The sequence below is a fragment of the Mytilinidion resinicola genome, assembly GCF_010093595.1.
Source record: "Mytilinidion resinicola strain CBS 304.34 unplaced genomic scaffold BDZ99scaffold_39, whole genome shotgun sequence".
Classification (NCBI taxonomy): domain Eukaryota; kingdom Fungi; phylum Ascomycota; class Dothideomycetes; order Mytilinidiales; family Mytilinidiaceae; genus Mytilinidion; species Mytilinidion resinicola.
In genome coordinates this window covers 268,241-281,518 of record NW_022985475.1, presented here as the reverse complement: position 1 = coordinate 281,518, position 13,278 = coordinate 268,241, and the positions used below count along the sequence as shown (strand labels likewise).

The following is a 13,278-nucleotide window of genomic DNA, read 5'->3' as shown; positions in this document are numbered from 1 at the left end:
TTTTTCTGACTATCAGAACAACAAATAGTCATCATTGCCCCAAGACTTGTCGGAGATGGATATGTCGCAATTGATCGGATTGCTGAAGCCGAGTGTGAGGTAGAACGGTGTTCGCAGTGAACGTCGAGTACTATGCGGAGACAAGTTTCCGGAGACTCCCAGGTATAGCATAGCAGTTTGTACTTATGAGTTTAGTTCTCTGAGTCGAATACGATGATTTCTATGCTGAATTTCGTGGCGTCGGGGCCTTTCCGGTGGTTCAACTACCAGCACCGTTCCATCATGCGCCAGGAGTCAATATGGGATGGGCCGAATGTCAATCATAGTTCGAGAGCTTACCAGATCTCAATGGAAATCAAATGCTCTAGGGCATCAAAGGAGAGGCTGATGTTCTGCCAAAGCTGATGCCTGGTCAAGGGTCACGTGAATTGTTCTTTATCGTCACAACTTGCAGGGGCCACACTTTGCCCAGTACCAAAAGAATGGAGGTCTGTATGATGTTTTTGAAAGAAAGAATGATGGAAGAATTGTTGTTGCAGAGTTTTGGCGACGGAGTGAGAGAAGAGGGTGAGCTGGAATTCGTTAGCGCGCAGGCCCCGCGCTCAGCGCTTCAGCCTTCACAATCCGAACTTTTTCACACATTCATGGACTAACGTCTCTCCTTTGTGTCCTTTTGCAGTACTTGTAGCGTGTGATGCATTGCATAATCTCTTCTTGCTTATATGCTACGAGCGCCCCTATGCTGCCATGGCCCCGACGTCAGATCTCGTGAGGGACTCGAGGCTGAGGACTCGATTCTACGCAGGCCACACCCATCATACCTACTACGTCTCTGGAATCACCGCTCGGCAACGCACTGTGAAGAGAGAGGAGCGATGGCAACGATGTGGCTCTCTTGGCTCCGGCGCTTTCGGAACGGTTTGGCTCGAGAAGTTGGTATCGGATGAGGCTGAAGCGAAGCAACGCGCCGTAAAAGAGATCCGCAAGAATTCGCATCGTTCAAACACTATTGATTACAGCCGAGAGTTGGAAGCTATCGCCAAGTTCTCTCACGAAAATTACGAGCGTTGCTTCGTGCGATCCTTTGGCTGGTACGAAAGTGGAGAAAGCGTGTTCATTGCCATGGAGTATTTTCCCTTCGGCGATCTTGATGGTTACATCTCTAGTCCATTGCCAGAATTGGAAGTCCAGCAAATCACGTTTCAGATCTTGGAAGGAGTTGCGTTCATGCACGAAAATGGCTTCGCTCATCGTGACTTAAAGCCAACGGTAAGGCTTCTGCTCGTCACAATGCCCTTCTTAACTCATCAACGGTGGAATATAGAACATCCTCATTAAATCCAGAGGCCCAGACTGGTGGGTTAAAATTGGCGATTTCGGCATCAGCAAGCGTGCTGAAGAAGGGCTGACTGCTTTGCGAACGTTGAACGGCACTCCTGGTTTTCTGGCCCCTGAAATGCTTGTACAACTCGGGCTTCTGGACATGGACAACCTTGCTGTTAGCGACCGGTACACCGTCGCTGTTGATATCTGGTCATTAGGAGAAATCACATTTCGCGCTTTGACCGGAGAATCACCGTTTCCAATCCGGCGTTTAGGACCCTACGCTAAGGGAAAGACGACTTTTCCTGTCGAAGTCTTGCAGTCACACAATGTCAGCACTGACGGTTGCGATTTCGTCAAGTCTCTCATGGCTCCGCTACCTAGAGATCGGCTAACAGCTAAAGATGCTGTTGCACATGATTGGCTTGAGTCACAAAGGCCATCTTCTGCAAGATCGTCCTTGGAGATTCAAAGGTAGCAATTTCTTCGTCTTTCATTCGCTCTGAGCGTATCCATGCTAACGCTCGTACCTCATTGGTAGTTCGGAGCACTTCTTTCAGGATGATTCCACATCCCCTAGTCAAAACATCACAGAAGCCTCGGCAGCTTGGAGCGATGTAACAAGCTTAGAAGCCCCGGGGGCTTCAGTGTTTAGCGCCGAAAACAATACCCCAATTGAAGACCACGGTAAAACCTCAGTGACGTTCTCAAACCCGGTATCACAAGCTAAAAAAACCATTGATGCCACGGCCTCCACTGCCAAAGCACAAGATGCTCGCGAAAAGATTGTTCAAGCTTCGAGGAACGATGCCACAATGTTCAAGGCCGTCTATGATTACTCTTCCCCGCACGAGGACGATCTGAGCTTCCGTCAGGGTCAGATAATCACCGTCACGGAGCAAGAAGATGAGGACTGGTACAGTGGCGAATACACTGATGGTGCTGGAGCGAAACAAGAGGGCCTGTTTCCTAGAAACTTCGTGGAGAAGTACGACCCAAAGCCTCCTCCACGACCTGATAGAACTTCACCGCACAGGCCGTTACATGAACCTGTAGTTCATACGGAGCCTCCGTCTCTAAAGCTCAGCAAGATTGTGGGAATACCGTGGCGAATATGTGTCAAGAGACTGTGGTGGGATTATATTGACGGCAAGGTTGAAATAACTAACACCGACCTTCCAGCATCGACAGCTTTCATGGATCAAAATGCCTGGACTGAAATTCTGGCATATTGGGTTTGTGAGGAAGCGTTAAAAGAGGGAGGGTACGACTACACGCAGATGGAGAATGAGCGGAGTGAGCGAGGACGCAAGGGGCTCGAGACCACCTTCTCAATCCCTCGTCCACTCACCTTTGTAAGCCATCCCCTATTCAATCAAATCAACGTAAAGCTAACAGATTTTCAAAGGCCGAAATCGAACGTCTCGTCGAGAGAACAGTAGAAATGCACCGCACACCCAAACGTCGCCCGTCCTACTATCCTGCGCCAGTAATTTCCAACGCCCCTACGCCGGATAAAGATCAGACAACTACTGTTCTTCACGCGACTGCGAACGAATTTTTGCCGGAGTCTTCACATCTAGCTTCATTGCTTGGAAAATCTGAATCAGAGAGTAAGGCGCCCGCAGCTCGTGCGGAGTCTCCGCGTCCAGAAATCAACACTATTGTGAGAATACCGTAACCATTGAGTGCCTGCCGACAAACGCTCACATCTTTTAGACCTCGAAAAATCCTATCACAACCTCCGACGAAGGTTATCGTGCGCCGGTGATTTCCAAAGCCCCTACGCCAGAGAAAGATCTGACAATCAGCGCCGAAAAGCTGTATGCTTATATGAGCATGTATAGCCTTTTGCTAATTGATGTCCGAGACCGGGAGCTGTTTGATAAAGGTCATATTTATGGGGACAAGATTATGTGCATGGAACCGACCGCTCTCGAAGAGGGTAAATCTGCCGAACAATTGCAAGACCGCCTAATTCTTTCTCCGGATGAAGAGCAGAATATGTTCGAACAACGCGATAAATATGACTTTGTGGTATACTACGACGAATCAACGGAGAGCACGACATTTCTGTCCAGACATCCTCAAAACTACCAAGAGGTAGCACTGAAGCGGCTTTTTGATACGCTCTTTAAGTTCAGTTCGGATAAGCCATTACAGAGACCTCCGATTCTACTCATGGGCGGAATAAACGCCTGGACTGATCTTTGGGGCAGTACGGCTCTTAAGACGTCGAACACAGCGGCTCGCGTAGCTTCTGGCCACACAAAGCCACCGCGTACTGTCCTTCATGCGGCTGGGAACGATTCTTTGCCCGAGTCTTCGGAACCAGCTCCGTTGCTCAGACAAGCTGAATCGGACATCGCCTCTTCTGATACTCCAAGAAAACCCCTAATACTCCCGTTGTTCCGTCCTATCTCTGCCGTGCTATCGAGCGATAAGGATGAGCACACAAGCAAAGAAGACGAGCCTACGACCAGTCTTGATCCCAAGATAGAGTCCAAGAAACCGAACAAGAAGCAGCGAAAGAATTACTTTGGAGAGTACATACTTGGACAGACCCTGAGCCAAGACGCCGGAGTCAAGGTGAAATTGGCCAATCATTCGCTAACCGGAACGAAATACGCAATTCGGCGATATCAACGGAAAGAAGTTAACAAAGACTTCTATCTAGAAGTTGTTATTCAAAAAGATCTGAGCCACCCGAACATTCAGCGCTTCTATCAATTAGTAGAGACCGAAAGACACATAGGCCTGGTTTTACAGTACGCTTCCGGAGGTGAACTTTTTGACTATGTCTTAAACCACAGATATCTCAAAGACGTCGCGGCTCGCAGGCTGTTTGCACAGCTAGTCTCTGCTGTGGGTTATCTGCATTTGAAAGGAATCGTGCATCGTAATCTGAAACTCGAGACGATACAGCTCGATAGGAACCGGAACCTCATCGTCACTTGCTTCAACTTGGCAAAAACATTCGACCTGACGGATAAGCTGAGTGAAGATATTGAGTACAACCTAGGAAACCGAGAATTTGTAGAGAGATCGAGATTGACGCAACCAAACAAAGATGGGATCTTCCGGGGTGACCTTATGCAGACATCTTGTGGATCCCCATGTTACGCCGCACCAGAGCTAGTTGTATCAGACGCTATGTATACTGGCCGTAAAGCTGATATATGGAGTTGCGGCATTATCCTGGTGAGTCCACGATGCAGGGTCTCTTGTTTCCTTTGGTCATATGGCTGATATCAACGCAGTACGCGATGTTAGCCGGGTATCTTCCCTTTGACGACGACCCAGCAAACCCCGATGGCGACAACATGAACCTCTTGTATAAGTACATTGTATCTACGCCTTTAACTTTCCCTGAGTATTTGACCCCTCACGCCAGGGATCTTCTTAAACGAATACTAGTACCGGACCCTCGGAAACGCTCCGATATGGTCGAAATAGCTCGTCACAGCTGGTTAAGCGAGTATGTTCATGTGGTCTCTTTCGTTATCTCTGAGACCGCAAACGTCTCTGGAGACACTCTGGTCCGGTCCAGTGAATATCGGGAACATTCGGGGTCCAGCGAATATCGGGAACATTCGGGTATGTAGGGTCTAGGGCCCTTATCAGGTATTGGTGCTAAACAGTATACACAGCAGGAACAAAAGAGAGAGAGAATGTAACACCGAGGGACCCAAAAAGACGAACGGTCCAAGTCGAGTATGTTTCACCGTCGAGCGAGACAAAAAGGCGATCGGTTCAAGTCGAATATGTTGGACCAAGTCCACGAGCCGAGCGCAGGCGCTACCCGCCATCATCTATGCAGACACCAAATCGAACGTCGTCTGACAGGCTTCCCAATGTCCTAAACAAACGCTGGTCAGCTGAAGACATGAAAGAATTACGGCAAAAGTCATCTCTACCTACTTACTCGAAGATGAATGAGATGCCGTCTCCGCGCGTCTCCTCGCCTAACCCTAAGCTATCGGCATCGCCAGGGGACTCCAAAGATACCCAACAACTCGGTAGATTAGGTGGCGGATTAAGACCCAAAGACTCCTTAGAAAAACTCTCACGACGATCATCCTACGCAAGCGATGGCCATGACGATGTCCGACGGGACACTTCGAAGGATAGATTGACACGAAGGATAGCGCAATATCAAAAGGCACATAAGCCACAAGGTTCTATTGAAGAGGTCTCAGTACGGCGTCCGTACGGAAGCCCGGCCCAGCCAGCGTCAACCACGAGCATTACTCCACCAACACCGCACATCTATGAACCGCACATCTACGAAGGGAGACATATGAACAACGCAATTGACCCTTCGCTGAGAACTATCCAAGATTATAACCTTCCTACATCCTCGTCAAAGCATGGCACGATGCTAGATGATGGATCTAAGAGTGCCTCCGGCAAAATCTTAGATTTCTTCCGTCGCCGAGGCAAACAGAGATCCGAGCCCTATGATCCAGACCTCAGGTACTAGGTCAAAAACTGTTTCATATCTAACAAAACAGTCACTCCCTCAGTGGTCTGGTTGGTGGGAGTAGATCGCCCTACTAGCAGGGTACCAACTCCTGCGAATCTCCAACGGATTTCCTGAAGACCACATCAGCCACAGCTGCAGTCTGATCAGACGGACCTTATTCACACACCAAGGTACTGGGCTTTCAGACATCCGAATCAAGATAATACTCAAAAGCAGACCGAATGCCTCTTTTCGTGGTATCAAGAGCAGAACAGTGATCAAATCACGTGACTTTTCTCAAGTGAGCTACTAGATTTTGAAAGAATATCTTGAAGCAAACGCTTACATCTATTCAGCAGGCTGCAACGAATCCAACAATCCCGAGTGTCTCGAGAAACCATTCCCTGCTCACCGCGCCTCAAACAACTATTGTAGGCACCAGCCAATCCCGCCCTTGCACCGCCATCGCCGATCTACGGCACAGCCCTGCGGACACAAAAGACCCAAACCCACCGCATTCCCTTCCTTTCTTTCTTTCTTTCTCAACTCTCAGCATTCATGAAAACCCTCCTCTACTTCCAACTCTTCCTCGCATCCCTAACCCTCAGCGCCATAGCCTCCAAACCCCAAAACCCCCAACTCCCCCTCTCCGCCCCCGACGATCCCGACCACGACCCCAACCCGGACCCCACAGACCCCTACGCCGGCCTGCCCCCGCTCCCGGCCAACATGGTCTGGAACAGCTTCCCCCTCAACCCCCTCTACCTCTCCGACTCAGCCTGGTACGACACGCTCGGCAACTCCCAAATCGCGATCCGCCGCCTCTTCGCCTCCCCCTCCAAATCCACCCAAATCGCCTCTTCCCTCGCCCTCCTCGACGAGTTCCCAGCGCGCGGGCCCGACATCCTCTTCGCCGCTGCCGTCAAAGGCAAAGCCCACGTGATCTCTGCGCTGCTGCAGGCGGGCGTGGCGCCGCAACCCACGCCGGGCTCGGCGGACGACATGGCGCAGGTGCCGCTGCAGGCGGCGGCGTTTAATGGGCAGCTGGCGGCGGTAAGAGTGTTGGTGGAGGAGGGGGGGGTCGGGGTGGACGCGGAGGATGACGTGGGGAGCACGGCGCTGATGCAGGCGTGTGGTGGGGCGCATCCGGACATTGTGGCGTGGTTGCTTGAGCGGGGGGCGGATCCAAGGAGGAGGCAGGAGGGGGGGACGGGGACGGGGGCAGCGGAGTTTACGGCGGGGGGGGGGTGTGTGGAGTGTGTTAGGCTGCTGTTGGAGCGGGTAGCGAAGGAGGGAGAGGCGGGGGACGGAGGGGTTGAGATTACGCCGCTTGCGTTGCAGGCGGGGGCGCATTCGAGGAGTATTGAGATGGTGAGGTTTTTGTTGGAGAAGGGGGGGTATCCTGTGGATGATGTTGATGAAGAGGGAATTTGGAAAGGCGAGAGGTTGAGCGCGGAGCAGCGATACAACATTTAGCAGATGCTGCCACGGGTGACAACGGACGTTCATATTCTCAAATTGCTCTCGAGCTACCTGGCCCAACCGGATGCAAACGGAGACTATGGATACCTCGACTTGCCACAGGACATCAAAGAGAAGATCATAGAGCTTTTGCCGCGCATAACCAAGAACACGGACGTTCTCAAGCTGTTTTGGGCTATCGCATTTAGCTCGCCAGAGCTGACGACGCTTCAGTTCGATGGAAGCGAGTTCCTGAAAAGCGAGTACATCAACAATCTAATCCACGAATCCGCTAGGACCGACACTGTCGAAACTGCCAAGTTCCTCCTTGCAATGCCGGGCGCGGATGTCAATGCTCCGGGATTCAAGAAGGTCGGCCATTTGTATCGAGCAGCTATCGATCAGAAGCTCGAGATGACACGCTACCTTCTCGAAAACCACAGCCCAGACCTCCACCAAGGGAACGGACTCTATGCCAACGGAGGAACAGCGCTCTTCGGCGCCGTGATTGGGGGCAACGTGGAGATCGTGAAGCTGACCCTTCAGCATGGAGGCCCGCTGGAGTCCCCAATCGACGAAGGCATCAAATCTAAGGAGCCGAAGAAGGTCGTAGTTAAGTGTGTCCAAACGTTTCGGGCACCGGTGACGATGGAGCTTCACCCCGGGGATGATCTTTTGGAAGAAGAGCAAGGGACGAAGTTTGTTGTTTTGGAGTTGGATGAGAAAGACGCTGCTTGGTTGGATAAAGTAGAGATTCGGAAGTCGGATGAGGAATTGAAGGCAAATGACAGAGGGGAAAGAGAGTTGAAGCTACGGGGATAATTACGCCATATAACGACGAAGTAAGCAAAATATCACTTCTTACGTTTCTTTTGATATCACCGGAAGGGCTTGAGCGCTAAGAACACGTTCATTCTAGCCCGCGAGCTAGTTCTCTAGGTAAAGCCATGAAACTCAAATATCCTCGGCCCATCTGAAATTGCCCACTGGAGCGCTTCAGACAGCGGTGAATGGATGTCAATAGGTTCAATTACAAATGATGTTCAGGATTTCAGGGTGATAGCTTAGACATCGCGTCCTGATTGCCTTGAAAAGGTTACAGTCTTTTCGGCCAAAATAAAGATTGATTGACTAAATAAAGGAGACTTTTCGCTAGGCTATGTTTGAGATTGATGAGTCTTGAAGATAGATGTAGGCAGTATGGGCGCGATATTGTTTACGAGGAGTCTAATGGGCTTGAAAGAACGGTAAAGCGCGACGACAGTGGAAGAAACGAAACGAAATACATGGGTATGATAAGCTTGTAAAGCACGAAAGTCATAGATCATGCAATACTAAAATGTGGAAGATATCGTTAGACCAAGTCAGAATGTGTGCGTGCCCTCAAGGTCTTGGACCTCTTCCGAGAAGTAAGTGCTGACTTCAGCATCACTAGTGGTCGACCGTCCCAGAATTTTAAAATCTAACCCAGTGGCACGAAATACTGTCACACGGTGTTGACAGTTCCCGAAGAAACCACACGGATAATAGTAGTGAAGATGGGTACGTTCAGTGCTCAGGACTTTAGTCGTGTGAGCAGCCAAACCAGCGCCTAGGGCTTCCAAGTCATATTCCCGCAAATCGGAAAGCCGCGACACGGCGAGAATGGATCCTAGTATGTTCCCGAGTTGGATTGCTTGCTCCAAGAAGCCTGTTTCTGCGGTGTATGTGGGCCAAGAATGGTGTTCATGCTCCCTCAGATTAGCGAGCCAAAACTCGCGGATATGTATCGAAGAAAGCTTCTCCTTAAGCGCTACCCATATTGGGGAGCTCTGAGTCCAGGCGCCAGCATGATGATACGCGTCTGAGACCTGTTCCAGGTACCGTAGCTCGGCAACAACACGCTGTTCCTCGTCCCAAATGTTGTTTGCGACTTCAACGGTGATCCCTTGGCCGAGCGTAGCATGGCACTCAAGCGTAAATCGAGGGAAGCCGCACAAGTGGGTGCGGTATGGACGAAGAAGTGACTCATACAGCCCGATCGACGGCGAGTCTTCCTCTGGGAATGGAATCAGGTTGAGAACTTGGTCAGCCTCGCAGAGGTCGGAAAAGCAGGGGCTCTCCACAAAATGCGATCTGGTAAGCCCTCGCAGAAAGATATCCAGGTCGGACGCGAGGAGGATGAAATCAAAAAAAGGTGGCTGAGGGAATCCTCTGTCACACGTACGCTGAATGACATGGTGCATCATGTAGCCATTGAACCGCAGCTCGTTTCCGCGACCCGTCCAGATGAGAAGCTGTCTGTCGAGGACAATCCGGGTTAGTAGAACTCCACGAGATGTCACCCTCACAAAGCGATTCGTTCGGAGCATGACGGCTTTCGCCTCTTTGTGTACCGTTTTGCTGACGCGGAGGATCTGGGTCTCGATCTTATGGCTGACCGCGGCTTGCCCCAGGGGAATTATAGTCGTTGAGCCGGGCGGGCTTAGAGATCCATGCAGGAATGTGCCAAACGTTTCCTTTCGAGGTAATCTGGGACAAAGAATGGCTGCGTATATGATGTCTCGAAGCTCCAGCGGCAGGTCCATGAGCCGGAAAGGGGCCGAAGTACTATGCGATGATTTGGGCTCAGATTTTGAAGCCATAGTGATGATGGGCGAATAGAATATTCTAGCTTGACCTCGTGGACAGCGGGTGGACAGTGGATTTTAAGCCGATGGAGACGAGTCACTGCAGCTATGGCTGGTGCTTTAAGTCCACTCAAATCGTTACTTTCGCTGATGGTAGCTGTACAGTGGAGAGAATAATGAGGTTGTCGCGGTGGACTCCAGGCCCAAGCGGGGTCGAGTCATGCTCACGGGGACATCACGTGACTCACGCATCAGCACCAAATGCAGAGCCGCCAAGTGCATCAATCTGCCATTGCCTGTGATACTTCGCTTTTCCTTCGGAAATCGAAGCGTAAGACTATCGTAGTGTTCTTCATTCCGTGTGGTGTGACCTCACCTAGCCTCGGAACTTCTGGTTTCACGCTCCGGCCCCAACCACCCGTATCTTTATCCAACCTCGCCACTTGATCACCGCCACGGAAAAACATCCGATCCAGAATTAGGCATTCGAGAACTGTCGAGCTCATCGATTATTCAAAATGCAATCCATCATTGAACACAGACGTCTCCTTACCAAACTCGCCATCGGCTTTGGCAGTCTCCCTATCCTCTCGTATGCTTTTACTTCGTATCGTGGATGGCTCAGACTCGGACCAGGCGGCTTACCGTACAACCTCTACGGATGGCTTCTTAATGTATCGGCGCACCTCATCGCCCGCTCAGACACCCAAGAGCCAGCTCCGTACAACCCGGAGCACCTAGCATCGCTGTACGGATCCTCCGGGAACAAGTCCTTCTTCCATGGCAAAGCCCTTCTTTCGAGATCGGGCTCTCGACCAGATGTACCAAGCTTCGTTGCGCCGCAACGCCAAATGACGGAGCAAGCGACACCAGAGATGCTGCAGAAGATGAAAGCATTTCTCGCCACACTAGCCAACCAAAACCCGGAGATCATCCAACTCAAATTGTCCTCATTGGAGGGCCCTTACCAAGACGCTTTGTGGCTTGCTGACGGCTTTACCATCCCCGAGCACCTGAAAGTCACCAAGGGCGAGTTTGTGCATCCTCATGGCGAAGGCAGCTCGCACGTGACGCTGAGTCTGGCCGATTCGGCGAAGGCCATTGCGCTCGGCTGGGCGGAACGGCACAAGCTCAGCGGTACGAAGATTGCTCCGTGGGGATATGTCCTCATCTATGCACCGAGAAACGAGAACGAGTTTTCAATTTGGAAGCGTATCGTTGTAGCGTCGGTGAGGTTCGTTGCTACTGCCGGTCCGGCTGTGCGGGTGCCGGAGTAATTTCGCACGAAAAGAGACGCAAACTACTGGATCTTTTGGCTTGCCTCTGCTTGTCTTTTTTCTTGTATCACAATCAATGCCTTGCGAATCGCATTTTGGTGTAAAAATACAGATAGGAATGTCTAGATCTTGATCCTAAATACTCTCAGCACGCCGTTGCTACCATTGTGGAATCGCCGTGCGTCTTCCTCATGTCACCATACAAAAGACGGATCTAGAAAGCATCGCTGCCTTCGATTTATTTCCCGTAAGTCTACCCGATGGAAATCGCGAGTCAGGTACGCTTTGATAGTGTCATACCAGTTAGCCCCGTGGTACTGCAGTGTGGAGAGTGTAAGACCACTGAAGACAAGTGTATCGACTATAGGTTCTATTACATGGTGTCTAATGCGTCTGCATGCCGGCTAACGGAGGTTCTAGTCGACAAATTTCTGACGATGATTTTCGACTCGCCAGCTCTAAGCAAACACAAGCTAGAGTAAATAAGAATAGCGAACACATATTATACACCACCGCCGCCTCAGTGATTGAATCTAATTTCGTCGGTACACTCAATCAACATGCCAGGTAAACGACCGGCAACATCGCCGGCGCCCGGAGAGACAGGTGCGAAGAGGCATTCTAGAGCGGACAGTATCGGCATTCTCAAAGGACAGATTAAAGCTTTGATGGCTGAACTCGCTACGGCGTTGAGGGAGAAAGAGTAAGCCCAACAAGGCAATGATCGCAAAGATCAAGAAGGCCATCTAGTCAACGATATACAACGCATGTCTGTCAGCTCGAACGCAGAGTCAGATGATCCAGTCCGTCCATGCCCCTTCAAAGACCTTCCTAGAGTACTACGCAACGAAGTCTATCGCCACATCATCCACGGACCACAAAGCACTTTGTATGTAAAGCGGCCAATCGATTCTCAAACGCCAAAGCCCGGAGCAATCGGAGGTCACCCCCACCATCAAGCTATCCTTTTAGTTGACCGCCAGCTAAACAGAGAGGTATCGGACTTTATGACGAAGCAGGGCCAGCTAACCTTCCAGTTCGGATGTCGGAAGAACGAAGCCAGATGCACGAACTGCCAGAACTGCCAGACCAACCACGTGCTCGATCAACACTGGTGGGTAAAGTATACCGATGCCAAAGACGTGCAAACAATGATACGAAAGCTTTGCAACCGTTACCACCACGTTTACATCGAGCTCGTCGTAGACCGAGGCTTGCCACCGCAGGAAACAAAGCGTCTGCACTCTCTACCACGATGGTTTCTGGGACAATACGGGAAGGCGACCCGCTACTCGACCGACTTCACCACCGGTGGGCAGTGTCGGACCATCATTGAAATGGGATCGCTTTTCCGCACTCATGACTATCCCATGTGCTTCTTGTTGCCAGATTACCTGTCGCTGTTCTTATACTCCGGCGGCCGCTCAGGACGTCCGGAGTTTCCACCTCCTCCTGTGTATGCATGTGGCCCTCAACAACTCAGACAAAACGTTGCAGCTTTTTCTAACGAGGTCCAAGAGTTAAGTTTGCGACCTGGATATTTTCGATTATCTGCGATGTTTCGGAGGATGAGGCCAATGAAGAGTCTGAAGTCTCGCGGAGATTTGACGTCCTCAGAGCGGAATGCTAAAAGAATGGGATTGACCTGAAAGTGCGAAGCGAGGAAGAAGTGGCTCTCAATAATCTCTGGGGGACGGCCGGCTTTTCGTCCTCCGGCGCGGGAGAGAGTGTTTGTGATAAGGACTTGGACTAACACTGGCGATTTCCGCTACCTTCGTGTGGGAAAGGATAGAGTTTTGTGAGTAACTGGAAGTAGGTAGTACCCCACTGAATGCACACCTGAGACATGTTCTACGACGGTCCCTACCTAAATGTTGGAGTAACTTGGAAGGACTAGTCGGACATGGTTAGAAACGAGGCGTTCAAACCTCTCACTGACCATAATTCATGATTGTAATGGAGAGGAGCATGATATTATGACAATGAGAAGACTACAGGAGCGAGTATCACTTGAAAAGATAGAAATGGCATAGGAGAGCATGTGAAGGTACTAAATATGATAGCAAGGTAGCAATAGAAGGCTGTGATATAACCACCTCTAGATGAGCTCGATGGATGACAGACTCCCTGCGAACAAGAAGAG

The 13,278-nt window shown here is 50.7% G+C and overlaps 7 protein-coding genes across 7 annotated transcripts; 6 read left to right on the top strand and 1 right to left on the bottom strand.

The window, feature by feature from the left end:
* Positions 1 to 747: 747 nt before the first annotated feature.
* On the top strand, positions 748 to 1,801 carry BDZ99DRAFT_492600 (kinase-like protein; the record flags this gene model as incomplete). The annotated part of the gene is made up of 2 exons (XM_033723177.1): positions 748 to 1,269; positions 1,325 to 1,801. 2 exons carry the CDS (start codon positions 748 to 750, stop codon positions 1,799 to 1,801), a joined length of 999 nt encoding a protein of 332 aa, XP_033568447.1.
* A 346-nt stretch (positions 1,802 to 2,147) lies between these two features.
* Positions 2,148 to 2,306, top strand: BDZ99DRAFT_342350 (uncharacterized protein; the record flags this gene model as incomplete). The annotated part of the gene is made up of 1 exon (XM_033714389.1): positions 2,148 to 2,306. A coding segment is annotated over one exon (159 nt), but the record flags the coding sequence as incomplete, so codon positions are not given.
* A 1,198-nt stretch (positions 2,307 to 3,504) lies between these two features.
* Positions 3,505 to 4,928, top strand: BDZ99DRAFT_403281 (kinase-like protein; the record flags this gene model as incomplete). Its single annotated transcript, XM_033716334.1, has 2 exons — positions 3,505 to 4,524; positions 4,584 to 4,928. The coding sequence occupies 2 exons, from the start codon at positions 3,505 to 3,507 to the stop codon at positions 4,926 to 4,928; spliced, it is 1,365 nt and encodes a 454-aa protein (XP_033568445.1).
* A 1,184-nt stretch (positions 4,929 to 6,112) lies between these two features.
* Positions 6,113 to 7,395, top strand: BDZ99DRAFT_221962 (ankyrin). Its single transcript, XM_033713445.1, has one exon. It carries the CDS (start codon positions 6,347 to 6,349, stop codon positions 7,262 to 7,264), a length of 918 nt encoding a protein of 305 aa, XP_033568444.1. The 5' UTR covers positions 6,113 to 6,346; the 3' UTR covers positions 7,265 to 7,395.
* A 1,218-nt stretch (positions 7,396 to 8,613) lies between these two features.
* Positions 8,614 to 10,041, bottom strand: BDZ99DRAFT_577608 (uncharacterized protein; the record flags this gene model as incomplete). Its single annotated transcript, XM_033728717.1, has 1 exon — positions 8,614 to 10,041. Exon 1 carries the CDS (start codon positions 9,871 to 9,873, stop codon positions 8,614 to 8,616), a length of 1,260 nt encoding a protein of 419 aa, XP_033568443.1. The 5' UTR covers positions 9,874 to 10,041.
* A 240-nt stretch (positions 10,042 to 10,281) lies between these two features.
* On the top strand, positions 10,282 to 11,290 carry BDZ99DRAFT_469663 (uncharacterized protein). Its single transcript, XM_033721548.1, has one exon. It carries the CDS (start codon positions 10,377 to 10,379, stop codon positions 11,133 to 11,135), a length of 759 nt encoding a protein of 252 aa, XP_033568442.1. The 5' UTR covers positions 10,282 to 10,376; the 3' UTR covers positions 11,136 to 11,290.
* Positions 11,291 to 11,695: 405 nt separating this feature from the next.
* On the top strand, positions 11,696 to 13,207 carry BDZ99DRAFT_577606 (uncharacterized protein; the record flags this gene model as incomplete). The annotated part of the gene is made up of 3 exons (XM_033728716.1): positions 11,696 to 11,838; positions 11,914 to 12,591; positions 12,654 to 13,207. 3 exons carry the CDS (start codon positions 11,696 to 11,698, stop codon positions 12,763 to 12,765), a joined length of 933 nt encoding a protein of 310 aa, XP_033568441.1. The 3' UTR covers positions 12,766 to 13,207.
* Between the last annotated feature and the right edge of the window lie 71 nt (positions 13,208 to 13,278).

Excerpts from the sequence above, each read along its gene's own strand:
- BDZ99DRAFT_221962 (XM_033713445.1), top strand. The coding sequence starts at position 6,347 with ATGAAAACCCTCCTCTACTTCCAACTCTTCCTCGCATCCCTAACCCTC.
- BDZ99DRAFT_469663 (XM_033721548.1), top strand. The coding sequence starts at position 10,377 with ATGCAATCCATCATTGAACACAGACGTCTCCTTACCAAACTCGCCATC.